At 35.9% G+C, this 12,500-nt stretch overlaps 4 protein-coding genes across 7 annotated transcripts in view; 1 reads left to right on the top strand and 3 right to left on the bottom strand.

The window, feature by feature from the left end:
* dym (dymeclin) overlaps nt 1-4,230 on the bottom strand; it is a 48,704-nt gene extending 44,474 nt beyond the window's left edge. For both annotated transcript variants that reach the window (XM_007558925.2, XM_007558926.2), the window contains exons 1-2: nt 3,999-4,230; nt 2,069-2,275 (exon numbers count right to left, since the gene is read on the bottom strand). In XM_007558925.2, coding sequence (XP_007558987.1) covers nt 2,069-2,208 — 140 coding nt within the window. In that variant the 5' untranslated portion in view covers nt 2,209-2,275; nt 3,999-4,230. The remainder of the gene's footprint in view (nt 1-2,068; nt 2,276-3,998) is intronic.
* A 1,089-nt stretch (nt 4,231-5,319) lies between these two features.
* Nucleotides 5,320-7,745, bottom strand: c21h18orf32 (chromosome 21 C18orf32 homolog). 2 transcript variants are annotated; one of them, XM_007558924.2, is made up of 3 exons: nt 7,618-7,745; nt 5,962-6,173; nt 5,320-5,850 (listed from the first exon to the last, which is right to left on the bottom strand). In XM_007558924.2, the coding sequence occupies exons 2-3, from the start codon at nt 6,136-6,138 to the stop codon at nt 5,785-5,787; spliced, it is 243 nt and encodes an 80-aa protein (XP_007558986.1). In that variant the 5' UTR covers nt 6,139-6,173; nt 7,618-7,745; the 3' UTR covers nt 5,320-5,784. The 2 variants fall into 2 exon arrangements, with proteins under 2 accessions (XP_007558986.1, XP_007558985.1); XM_007558923.2 differs by having other exon boundaries at nt 5,962-6,160; nt 7,618-7,743.
* A 17-nt stretch (nt 7,746-7,762) lies between these two features.
* On the top strand, nt 7,763-10,943 carry rad1 (RAD1 homolog (S. pombe)). 2 transcript variants are annotated; one of them, XM_016674780.1, is made up of 7 exons: nt 7,763-7,843; nt 8,387-8,588; nt 8,693-8,801; nt 8,906-9,063; nt 9,157-9,257; nt 9,527-9,625; nt 10,131-10,943. In XM_016674780.1, exons 2-7 carry the CDS (start codon nt 8,394-8,396, stop codon nt 10,306-10,308), a joined length of 840 nt encoding a protein of 279 aa, XP_016530266.1. In that variant the 5' UTR covers nt 7,763-7,843; nt 8,387-8,393; the 3' UTR covers nt 10,309-10,943. The 2 variants fall into 2 exon arrangements, with proteins under 2 accessions (XP_016530266.1, XP_007558983.1); XM_007558921.2 differs by having other exon boundaries at nt 7,768-7,864.
* Nucleotides 10,798-12,500, bottom strand: part of bxdc2 (brix domain containing 2) — a 4,657-nt gene continuing 2,954 nt past the window's right edge. The window contains exons 8-10 of the mRNA XM_007558922.2: nt 11,861-11,962; nt 11,591-11,719; nt 10,798-11,282 (exon numbers count right to left, since the gene is read on the bottom strand). Of these exons, the coding sequence (XP_007558984.1) occupies nt 11,034-11,282; nt 11,591-11,719; nt 11,861-11,962 (480 nt within the window). The 3' untranslated portion in view covers nt 10,798-11,033. The remainder of the gene's footprint in view (nt 11,283-11,590; nt 11,720-11,860; nt 11,963-12,500) is intronic.

Here is a 12,500-nt window from a genome sequence, read left to right as displayed (position 1 = left end):
CAGCTGATTGGTCACATTTAAAAAGATGTTTTGCATTTCCCTGTGTCCGAGTGTAAAACATTGTTTTGGTTACTCCATGATGCTGCATAAGTAAATCTAAAAGGTTGTCATATACATCTAGCCCATTTCCTTCAAGGAGAAGATGCAGGAGGGGCCACTTCAGGAGAACCTTCATTTCTTCACCATTCACCCAGCCCAATGCTAATCACAACTGTTCTGGAGGAAGTGAAGTATGTTGCTTGTTTTACAGTATGTGTAATAACAAATGTTTTCAGTATTAGAGTGCAAGTTCTTCCCGTCTTGGAGATATTTGTCTTTCTCTCAGGTCTCAATGTTTTAAGTCAAACATTGTTTAATATCAGAGAAAGATGAACTTAATTTATTAAGGGGGAAAAAACTTTATGATGAACATCAATCACAAAGGAACCCAGAAAAACATCTAAAGCACTACACTTGCCTCAGCTAAGGTTTGTATCCAAAGATAAGGAAGAGACCTTGGCAAAAAAAATGGCTTTCATGGCTGATGCAACAACAACAACAAAAAAATCACTTTACAGAAATCTTGATGATCCCCAAGACTTTTGGAAAAAAATATTCTGTGGACTGATGAGGGCGAATTTGAACTTTTTGGAAGCTGTTCCAAAAGTTACACTTTACATGAAGAACATTGTGCACAAGTCAAACATACGAGTGTCAATGTGATGGTCCGGGGTTGCTTTGCTACTACAGGACGTAGGTCAGTTAAAATAAGCCTGCAGTTTATTTTATGCCAGAAGAGAAGTGACCAGCTATTAGTTTCTGATCTACAGCTAAAGCACTCTTGGGTCCTGCAGCTGGAGCCCAAGTAGACTCCAGCAAGTCCAATTTTGAACCCCACAATTTGGGTGAATAAAAACAATTATTCAATAAGAACGTGCCAAGATTTTCTACATAGCCCCAGATTTGTTTGTATTGTTTTCTATAATAAATTAAAACATCAGCTGAAAACTGTTATTTACATTGTCTCATGTTATCTTTGTCTGATTCTCAACATTTCTTTGAGTATTCAAAACATTTAGGTGTTACTAAAACATAAAAACCAAATAAATCTGAAAAGGCTTAGACACTGTATGAGTGACAACACTAAGTAAAGTCTGAGTTACAACAAATTCAGGCAGCATGCAATTTTCTAAGGATGCCAATTTCTTCCTTTAGACATCATTTCACTTTGACGTAATAACCAGGACTCTAAGCAACCTAAATTAACTAAATGGATCAAGGCTGATCCATGCAGGATTATCCTAAAAGACTTAAGGAATCTGTTACCAACAGTTTGCTTCACCAGATCACAGCTGGTTTACCCTCATCCTGTCTCAAGTACATCCTGTGAATTCACCCATACACCTGAAAGAGAACCACTCCACCGAATGACAAACAAATCCTCAAATGGCTCAATGTACAACTATGTATATATAGAAACAAAGTTAGCTAGCAAACATAAACAGGAATGCATGTCTCATTTTCATTAACTTTTTAATAAGGGGCCTGCATGTTAACAGTTAACAAGAATCAGAAGCTTATCAGAGACCCAGTTAGATCATTACTCGGTCGAGATCTGCAGACATTTCTCAAAGTTTACGAAGCATCCTGGGTACAAATTTGAAGGACTTTGCCACTGTGTTCCAAAAGCATGGAAAGGAATGAAATAAATACTTGTTCCACAGCGAAAACATTATTAAATTTTTTATACCAAGCCATTATGCAAGTATAATTACAAAGAATTTTTGAATAAGTTCCCAAGTTAGAAAGATGTGCTCATGTCACTATGACAAAGACTGACTAGTTCCTTCGCTAGACAGGAAAACAAGTACACTTAGACACTGGCTTTATGTTATTCTCACAATCAGCTTGCTGGGAAGAAATTAGTGTCAAAATTTTAAATACACAACTTTTTAATGAATAAAAAGCGGTCCATTGCTTTTCAGCAGCACACAAACAGAAATGGCAACGAGAAAGACAGAACATTTTCAACACGATTTTTATAATACTCTGAATGTTTCTTTGTTTCTGGGTTTTTGTTTTTTTTTACCTGTTTGTAGGACTGATAAAGGTGAAGGAGATGAGCTGATTCCAAAAGGGGTCGTTTTCAGATATGGACTCTGTGCCCACCAGGGCCTTCAGGCTGGTGTTTTCGGACAAGTCAGTAACCTGGCTGGTGTTCGCTCCCATATTTCCAGGCTTCTTCCAGCCACACCTGTTGATCTTCAGTCCTTATTTTCTGGGCATGAGCCAAATCCTATAGCAAACAAATCAAATCAGATTATAATTCTGTGCTAAACAAGCGCACTGTATAAGTTCAGTGCTTTAAATACAAGCAACGTTTTTACCAACCGTTCATAACTTGGCAATACCTGCATCGTATTCTACTGATCAATGTACTTCTTTGGTCAGCGAGACAACAGATAATGAACTGGTGTCTCTTCTCTGCTACAAACTGCAGACTCATTCTGCTGAACTCCTTTTCCTCTGTCATACAACTGGTTCTGCAATCCTGCATTGCTCAATATAATTCATAGTGTTTCAAAGTTTGTGATGACCAGAGGAGTGCTATTTGTCAGTTGACTTAAACCCACTTCCTGTTGGTGTTAACAATGAGCTCACAGAATGAGAAGATGCAGTGCTGGGCAATAAAATAAAACTATTTCGATAATTTAATGAGAAACAGAAAATACCAATAAGAATGTAAGGTTAGGCCTTTGGCCTTAACAGGTAGTCCATGGGGCCACCATTATTTAAGCATTTCTACAAGATAAAGAAGAGACTGCAAACATCAGCATGAACTTGATCTGCTTCACTTCCTGGTGGCACCCAGACATATTCACACTTCAAATTTGTGCATCAATATGTTTCCTATAGAGAAGGTGTCAATATTAATCTATAAAATTCAACAATTCTGAAAGGTATTTGGTGTATAGTTTGTGATCATTTTTCAAAATAAAATGCAGCAGTTATTATTGTTTAATTAATTAATATTTATTTGTTCTTTAAATTCATATTGAAACAGAACCTTTGCTGGAAACTGAACTTTTAATTTGAAACCATATTGTGATAATTATCAAAAGGATTCTATAAGAAAATCAATATAGAGAAAATGTTTTTTGCATTAGAACTCCATGAATAAATATCTTACCAACTGGTACTGAGCACTTAAATTATATTGCATTGAATTTAGTAATAGTCAAAAATGGAATATGTGTTTGCATTCAACTCTACAACTGGACCGTAAGAAAACAGCATGTATTAACTTAGTTCATGCAATCCGTAAAGTAACTTGGAGCACAGAAATCACGCAATACACCGGTATTGTCATTATAACTGTGATTCACAGAACAAGAAGACAAAACGAAATTAGACTACACTTACCTGAACAGGCAGGTCATCAATTCATAAATATCAAAAGCTACAATCACTCAAAAGTCTGTGTATGTACTCACTGCAAATTTCCAAATCTTCTTATTCTCGGTTTACTATGCAAACACGTCAGAGCAGCTGGTCATTTAGTCACAGAAGACACTCGCAACAGGATAGCGTGTTATCAACCAGGACGTTCTGAGTTGTCCTTTAATAACACGCCTTTTGCAAACAGGTGCAGTACATCATATGTACATAGCAATGTTCAGTCACCGCAATAAACTAAAACAGACATTGCACATCGCTGTACATGAATAAATATACTGGCAAACGTGAAGTTTGCAACGTATTCAAGCGTTATTTCTGTTCACACATATGAGTGAGTCTGGTTAATGTTAGCAATTTTCTAGCTTTAACTGAAGGAATTGAGGAGTGCCTCAACATCTCTGACGCTAAGCAAAGGAAACTGGTGTCAAACAGCACTGAGAGAGACACACAGGGGTTAGTTTATGATTGATGAGAACATTTTACAGCTAGTTAGTGAATTATTATTGAGGAGAACGCTAACGTTCACTGGTTGTTTGCAATCAGCTGACAGCTCAGCTTACCTGTCACAAAAGCTTCTCGCAGTTTCTTTGGCTCCTCTTGGCTTCCAGCGGCGTTAATGACCAAGAGCTTCCCCGGGAAGAAGCGGTTTACTGCCGGCTGTTTACCGTGTTTATTTCAAAAGAGGAAAACACTTGAAATTACAAAGTCATTTACACTGCTAGCCTAACTCCACGTACCCTTTTCCTCCATGTTTTCCACGTCGCAACCCATTGCGTAATGACGAAATGTGAGTGATAATGTCTACGTACGTGACGTCGTCCGTTCGTAAACAGATGCGGGTTTCTGTTTAACGAATGTTCTGCTTTTAAGATTTATATGTCAACATTTCTTCAATATAACATAAACAAATCAATTTCTTTTTTCTTTAACGTTCTGAATTTATACTAAACGTAATGTAATGCAAAGTGTATATCTATTTTAAAGAAAACTTAACGATCTCATATGCCTCGTTCTCTCCTAAATATACACCTTATTAGATTCGCAATGCCTTGCAAGTATGCAAATTTACTAACAGAGTCCACTCAAAATTCAATCTCAAGTATTTTTGGCCTTCGCAGATGGTTTTATGCATACAGAAGGAAGGAGATTATCTGTTTAGATGACACCATGATGTAACATTTAGGGCTTCCTGCAAAATGCTTATATAGCCCTGAACACAGCATCCCCACAGTAATACACACTAATATCATCTTGCAGAAAGGCTTTTCTTCATTTTCAATCATTTGTCAGTAGATGTCCACATGCAGCAAAACGTAGAGTGAAACGCAGTTCTACAAAGTGACTAATTCAAGTGGGAACAACAGAAATTCAATATCTACATTTTGATTATAAATTATGTCGTTAGTGTAACAGACATAATACAGCAGACTGAACTGAAAAGTTTTCACAATAACATCTTAAAATAGAATATACAGTTTTGCAGGAAATGCAATAATTGTGATTTATGACAATGATGTCTTACTGGAGGAAACCAAGTCAGTCATTGCTTTAATTCATTTTTATTTAAATTCAAATCAAAAAGTACAACTGTACATTTCTTTTTAATAACTATGAACAGAAATGGTTACCAACAAAACATTTACAATCTGGTTCTTTTATGCTTTAAACCACTTGTTCAGAAAATATATTTATCAAAATCTTCTTATTAGCTTTTTTAAATAATTTGCATCAAATATTGTCACCAAACCGCAATGCTAATTTTTTTTTTTTTATTGAATGACGAATCAGTTTTTATTTATTTATTTATTACAACTAGACTGGATTCATATTTTATTTGTAAGAAAACCATATGCTCAAAGTATGTTTAAAGGAACAAATATCTTCCATATAAATAACTTTTATTTTCTTTACACTTTGAAAATGGACAATCGATTACAATCAGCTAAAAAAGAGGATCGATATTTAGCCAGTTTTGAGTAACATCACTACAACAACCATTTTATTTCTATAAATGAATCTATGCTGTGATGTCTTTGCAGCAATTTCTGCAGAAAGGTAGAGTAGTTAAAGTGGCAGTCCAGGCTTGAAATAAATATGCATTTACTGTATTTGAAAGCTTTCTTTCATCCTTAGTTTCATTAAAGTGCTTTAATCTGTTTCATTCGAACAGCAATAAAAAAAAAAAACAGAATACACAATGAAGCTACCTCAGCCAGATGAAAGAAAAACTAAAAACAAGCTTCGAATAGCTTTATAGTCACATTATTTGAAAAAGACTGAATGTTTTCTTTAAATGATACCATAGGAATATTTGTAGTCGTTGTTAATAGGAAGTAGTGGCAGCATTCAGTCTGTCTTCTTATCAGCGGCTATAGTAGCTCCATTTGCAGTCACCTCACCATTGCTTTGAGGCTGAAACACAGAAATTTGTTTTTGTAAGTGAGGCAGTTAATAAATATAACACAAGGTTAATTTTTACTTTAACGATTTAGTGAACCTTAAAATAGTTCACTAAATTCTTACCTTGTAAGTCCCATTACTATTTTCGCTGCCTTTCTGATCAGTGTTTGTATCTGTCACAGCTTTTTTGTTCCAGAACGCATTAATGAAGGGAGAAATAACAGGATAGATGATGGGTTCCAGGAACCTCTTATACACCCACAACAGGACAGGAATCACAATGCAGGGAATGCACACCATGGTTGTGGTTCACACAGGTGGACTAGACAAAGAACCCAAGGGAGAGAAAAGGACAAAAAGTACAAGTTACTAACTTGATATTGAATGAAATATTTCACCAATTTAAACTGAGTAAGGTGTAGGTAGTACTTTAAATGGACAAGACTGACTTTTTTCACACATCCTCACGTCTTTGAAGGAGAAAAGTAGAAATGCATCAGTTTATTTCATATAATAAAGAAAAGCATATTATGAATTGGGTTGAAAAGTTAATATCATCTGGTGCAATAACACTCCTGATTTTCTGGCATATATTTACTATGGAGTTGTGCCTCTGGTTTTTAATGATCTTTACTAATCCAATTGATACATTTATATAAAACTGCCAGCCTAATTTCAGGAGAACAAAACTTTTTTTTTTACAAAGATTTCTTAAAGGACAGACATTTCTAAGCCTGATTACAATGACAGATTACAACAATGGATCATCTTTCATTGTGCTTTGAAGTTGTTTTATATATAAGATTAATTTTACTCATACAGTGAGTTCTAGTTTTAAGGCTACATAGTTTTATTAAATGTCATTGTCTCATCTGTAAAAGCAGCAACTCCTCTGACAGTGGGCAACAAAATGAGACAAGTTATCTTTCTTTAATAAGCATTTTTTTTTCTCCCCATTTCCGATAAAGGCATAACACGTTTTATGTTAAAAAGCCAGTTTGATGACATGCCAAAGCTTTACGATATAATCTATGAAGTAACCTACACGGGTTAAAATGTATTCACAGATTACATGCTGCTTGTTTTCACAGAGCTTAAGCACCTTTTTAGAATACAGTTTTCAGTATACAGTTAAATCTGTATTTGTTAAATATCAATGATGAAGGTAAAACTTTAACAAATTTGCTTAGAGATCAGCTCATCCCCTAAATAGGCAGTGGCTAAGCAGATGAGATAATATCTAAGCCATTACAAGTAATTTTTCAATGTTTTTTGAGACGTAGTCATTTAGCTTAGGCCCATTTAAAAAGACTTATTGTATATCCTGATGAAAAAGGTGACCAAGTTCCAATTTAAATGTACAATTAATTAGATTAAGCTGAATAAACCGAATTGAGTTCGGCTCAACATAAGATAACACGACTTGGGTCTGTTTGCTACATTACATTTATTTATTTATTTTTTTTTTCCGTTCACAACAAAAAAAACTTTAACGATAACTGACATACACATAACTGTGCTATGTGTATAAAGGATTTATCATGGGGTTTAATGACTTAAATTCATAACAGCCCGTTTAACGTAAGTCACGCTGGTAAAAAAAAAAAAAAGGAGCGGAAAAACCTTCATTTTAAACAGTTTATAGTTATTTTAACCCTAAGAATGTACCCGGTGGCTAGGAGACGTTAGCTTCCGGGGTTAACTCTGTGGTTAACGTGAGACATTAAAAGGCTAAGGGCTACCAAAGATTCCCTCCTATTTAAAAGTAAAAACTCTTACCTGTATAAGTCAAATACTAAAACACTGGTGTTGTCAAGTACTGTCGGCGAAGTAAGCGTGAATATCTGTAAATTTGTTGCGACTGAGCGAACTCTCTGGAACGTGATGTTCGAACACCAATCCTACTTCCGTTAGAGGTGGATGACGAAAGCGGAAACTACTCGCCAGCGGGCGCGTTGGTATTTCTTTAAAACGTTTGTTGTTTTTTCTGCAGACTTCTAACTTTGTGAGTGACTGATGATTGCTTGTAAGTTCTACATATTTGTCTTCTTATGTCATGCGCTGTATTTTGGAAAATATAATGTCTGCAAGTTAACGTCGCAGCGGTGTTTTGTTTTGTAATTGTTACACAGTGACATATTTTTAATGACTAAGCATACTAGCTAGCAAACGGAAAACAATAATTTAATTGGGTATGATACACCTTTCCTACAAAAATCTAGGACGACCTATGATGCTTAACTTTTGTAGTAAATCATAAACATTAATAACCGAAATTTTATGTTGCATTTTTAATTCACCTGTTCATTAAGCTAAACATTTTTGTTTTTATTACAATTTTTTTATTGAGGAGAATTACGCAGGAAGGAAATGTCCAGGAAACTAAAAAAAAAACTGAAATTAACCAAAAATTATGGTACCAATCACAAAGGCTGACAATATATGAGATCATGTGGTCTATTATGTGCATTTGTGTTGCAAGTGTTAACAAATATATTCATTTATTTTGTGCCTTTTTTGTTTGTTTGTTTGTTTGTTTGTTTTCCAGCCCCACAATGCCTCTGTCCACGCAATCTCAAAGTCAAGATGAACAGTATGTTCTGGTAGCCAATTTGGATAACGCTCGCAATCTCTCCAACATCCTGAAAGCCATCACCTGCAAGGACCACGCCGTCTTCACAGCGACAGCAAATGGCCTGAAGGTCACAGTGGAGGACTGCAAATGCATGCAAGCCAATGCCTTCATTCAGGTCATTTTTATCAAGCATTTAGAGAAGCAAAAAAAAACAAAAAAAAAAGGTTTTTTCTGCGTTTACATTTGAAAGATTCACTCTTTCTTCTTAAATTCTTTCAGGCAGATATCTTTCAAGAGTACACATTAAAAGAAGATATGGTTATTTTTCAAATTAATCTTACTGTTCTGCTCGACTGCCTGAATATCTTTGGAGGAAGCACAGCAGCAGGTGAAAACTCAGAGACATGACTGGAAAATAATAATTAAAAAAAAACTAAATGTATGACCCCTATTCTATACGTTTTTGTTTTTTTACCTCATACCTTGTTTCAGGAGCATCAACGGCTCTGCGGATGTGCTACATGGGGCATGGTCATCCTCTGACATTGTTCCTGGAGGAGGGTGGTGTAGTGACTGTCTGCAAAATTAACACACAAGAACCAGAAGACCCAATTGATTTTGAGTTCTCCAGTTCCAATGTCACAAACAAGGTTCATCTGGTTTTTATTCTTCAAAAAAACAGCATTTCTTGACTCCTCATAGAACATGTATGAGTAAATTTGTGTTTCTGTCTACTTTCAAAGGTCATTCTTCAGTCAGAGAGTCTAAAGGAAGCCTTTTCTGAACTGGACATGACCAGTGAGGTGCTGCAGATCACCATGTCCCCCAGCCAGCCGTACTTCAGGTGGGCTGTGTGAAGTTTTTAAAGTGTTCCATGGTTCATGATAGTGCAGTAAAAATGAAAAGGAAAAAAACCTTTCCAATAATTCACATTTCAACTGTTGAGGCAAGTAATGCAATGTAAAATCTATCACTAATTTATTAGGAATTATACTGTAGTAAAATTTAGTTCCCTGTATTATGTGTATTCCCCTACACAATAACCTCCATATCGTTTCTTGTTGTACTCCTTATCACCTTTAAAAACTGTTATTTTTCATTTCAACTCTACAGGTTGTCCACATTTGGAAACTCTGGAAATGCTCATTATGATTACTCCAAGGATTCAGACATGATGGAGCTTTTTCAGTGCAACAAAACACAAACCAACAGGTGAGTGCAGGCATCAGTGGAAAACTCTCATTCACCACAGAAAAGCAAGAGGTCATCTAATAAAAAAATAATTCAACAGTCACATTTGCTTCTTAAAATTTTGGATACTGGTCTGAGTGATCATTTTAACTAGGGCCAAGGAATGCCCAACATTTGGACCAAAAATATATTTTTGAAGTGAATTGAGGCAGTTGGTGAAACTTGTTTACATAAGTTCAACAATTAAAAATGCATTTTTATCATTTTAATTAAAGCAATTATTGAACAAAGTTCCACAGTTCCGACCTTCGGTTTTATCCTACTACAGTTACATAAGAGGTAGTTCATTGTTTTTACCACCAGATGTCACTAGAGTCCATGAATTCAACCTTAGACCGTTTTATTCCATTCAGGCGCTTCCAAAACTGTAAACTAAATGATCTGCAGTCATTTATAGTTTGAGTATTCTCACCCTGGATCTCGCAACGCTTAATACAACTTCTGATTTGTTTTCCTCCTGCGACAGATACAAGATGTCCTTACTAAAGCCGTCCACCAAAGCCTTGGCTATATCCTGTAAAGTCTCGGTGAGGACGGACAGCAGGGGCCTTCTTTCTCTGCAGTACCTGGTCAGGAATGACAACGGTCAGATCTGCTTTGTGGAGTATTTTTGTTGTCCTGACGAAGAGGTAGAGGAGGAGTAACAGCTGATTTGTTGTGACCCTAAGCTCCTCAAACTCAGCTGGGACAAATGACTTTATTTGATCACGCAGCCATATAAGGTTGAGCAGGGAATAGAAAAGCTATGGGTAACCTTAGTTCTGGTCTTCTTGAAAGGCTGAAAATGTCGACTATTGGAATTCATATTTCACGTTTTCATCAACAAAATCTTCAGACTTGAATTGAGTAATACAATTTTAAAATTTTAGCACAATTAACTTGCTAATTGCAATTATTTGTGTTTCTTGACACGTGGAAGATCATTGCTCACTCAGTCCTGTCATGTACCTGTATGGAGTTTTGCCAAAGTCAAACTCAAAAGTTCTGGGTTGAGTAAATTCCATTTATGTTTAATGTGTTAATACGGAAACATTTATGCAGGGATTCACAAGTATCTCTTCATGATTCTTTGTACAGTAAATATTTGACTCATCTGAGTACACTGAGGAAAATGAGTACACATTAAAAGTATATCGGAAAATGATTTTTATTTTTTTTTTCTCCATACAAAACAATTTATATCAAGTTTGGTGTATTTAACAGCATGTGTTATTTTTTTATTAAAAAGGACTGTAAATACTTAAGGTGTGTTGTAAAATAAAGATTTCTAAATTGCCAATTAGTTTCTGCACATTTCACTGAACACAACACGACAAAGAAGAAAAGAAAAAAAAGAGAAAAAAAAAATTAGGATTGTGGCTGCAGCAAATCATCGGCGTCCCCGCTGCATCCGCTCCCTCTTGAAAGCTTTGTGTTTGTTCTTCTTCACCACTTTTGGCGCAGGTGGCTCCGTCTGAATGTGAACAGGTTTCCGTTCATCTGGTGTAACAAAGACGTCAGCCGTCACGTCGTTGTCGATCTCCTCCTTTGCGTCTTGCCTCTTTATTTTCTGAATCTCTTTCACCATCTGCTTCTCTCGCACTTTGGCTGCGGCTGCCAGGCGGATCTCCCGTCTGTGCTGTGGGTGCGTGGGGGATGGTGGGGAATAAATAAATAAAAAATGCAGGATTACAACAATGGCTACATGCGCAACGTAAACTTCCTGTTTAAAAGCAGCACCCTGAATATCACACAAGCATCCAGAGCTTCCACACTTTTTGTTTCATTCTGATCTCACTGAAAATTTAGATACCGAGTAGTTCTGCTGTAATAACTTTCAAACCACAGTTTGACAAGTTGGTGCTTATTGGTTGTATACAAAAGGGTGGATGTGACTGTAAAAGTAAGATAGAAACTTGATTAAATATGATTTTTTTTTTTTTTTACCAAGTTTGGAGATCGGAAGTTTGGATTTTCATATAGCGTGGGCCCTCCAAAACTTCCTTGGAAGATCTTTATGAGGTTTAGAACAAATCGTGGGCCGATCTCCACCAGAGAGGCGTCCTCTTCAATTATCTGAAAGAGGAAAAAATAGAGGAATTATTATAAATGGAAATCAAAGCCAGAGAAAAACAAACACTCTGCCTTGTGTAAAAGTGTCTGCTAAAAATGTGCTTTAAGAGTGTAAAACATGGAGCATATATGATGAAAGATCACCTGGTAGTTTCTAAACCATATTCTGTTGTCTGCGATGGAGAAAGTGTAGACATGGTCCACAAAAGGCTGACTCTTCGGATGGTAGTGAGGCGTGGAAAATGTCTACAAGAAAGATCATTTCTTTGAAACTGAAAAGAATTCTCCAAACATTGAAAATACATGCATTGGGTAAGAGCTAAGTGCTTAGCACCTCAATTACCTAGTAGCTTAGGTTCCACTTGCTAAACATTTTTTTCATGACAAAATCTTAAGACTTTTCCATACTTATGTTTTTTTTTTTCTCTTTCAAAGCTAATTTCTTTTAAAAGAAAAAAAAAACATGTAGTAAATATTGTGCCTCGGTCTGCTTTACATATAAAACCTGCAAAAACAACGGAGGTTTGATTGACTTAAGAACTAAACACAACTAAACTGGAAAAAAAAAATGAATTAAAAAAATAGATGGATGGATGGAGTAAATTAAATTAAATTAAGGAATGGACAGATGACTGGATTCCACTGGTTTGAATCTTACATAAAGAACAGGGATTTCTTTGTTTCAATCGGAAACTTCTAATCAGTCACATGTGGGGTACCCCAAGGTTCTATCCTAGGACCACTTCTTTTCAATATTTATATGCTCCCACTGGCTCAGGTTATA

The sequence above is a fragment of the Poecilia formosa genome, unplaced genomic scaffold (assembly GCF_000485575.1).
Source record: "Poecilia formosa unplaced genomic scaffold, Poecilia_formosa-5.1.2 Scaffold100, whole genome shotgun sequence".
Classification (NCBI taxonomy): Eukaryota; Metazoa; Chordata; class Actinopteri; order Cyprinodontiformes; family Poeciliidae; genus Poecilia; species Poecilia formosa.
The sequence above is the reverse complement of the archived record's forward strand: the minus strand, read 5'-3'. Positions and strand labels throughout refer to the sequence as shown.

Coding starts and splice junctions, on each gene's coding strand:
- c21h18orf32 (XM_007558924.2), bottom strand. CDS start 6,138: ATGGTGTGCATTCCCTGCATTGTGATTCCTGTCCTGTTGTGGGTGTAT. Junction 5,851..5,961: donor ATAGTAATGGGACTTACAAG/GTAAGAATTTAG, acceptor TCTGTGTTTCAG/CCTCAAAGCAATGGTGAGGT.
- rad1 (XM_016674780.1), top strand. CDS start 8,394: ATGCCTCTGTCCACGCAATCTCAAAGTCAAGATGAACAGTATGTTCTG. Junction 8,802..8,905: donor TGGAGGAAGCACAGCAGCAG/GTGAAAACTCAG, acceptor ACCTTGTTTCAG/GAGCATCAACGGCTCTGCGG. Junction 9,258..9,526: donor CCCAGCCAGCCGTACTTCAG/GTGGGCTGTGTG, acceptor TCAACTCTACAG/GTTGTCCACATTTGGAAACT.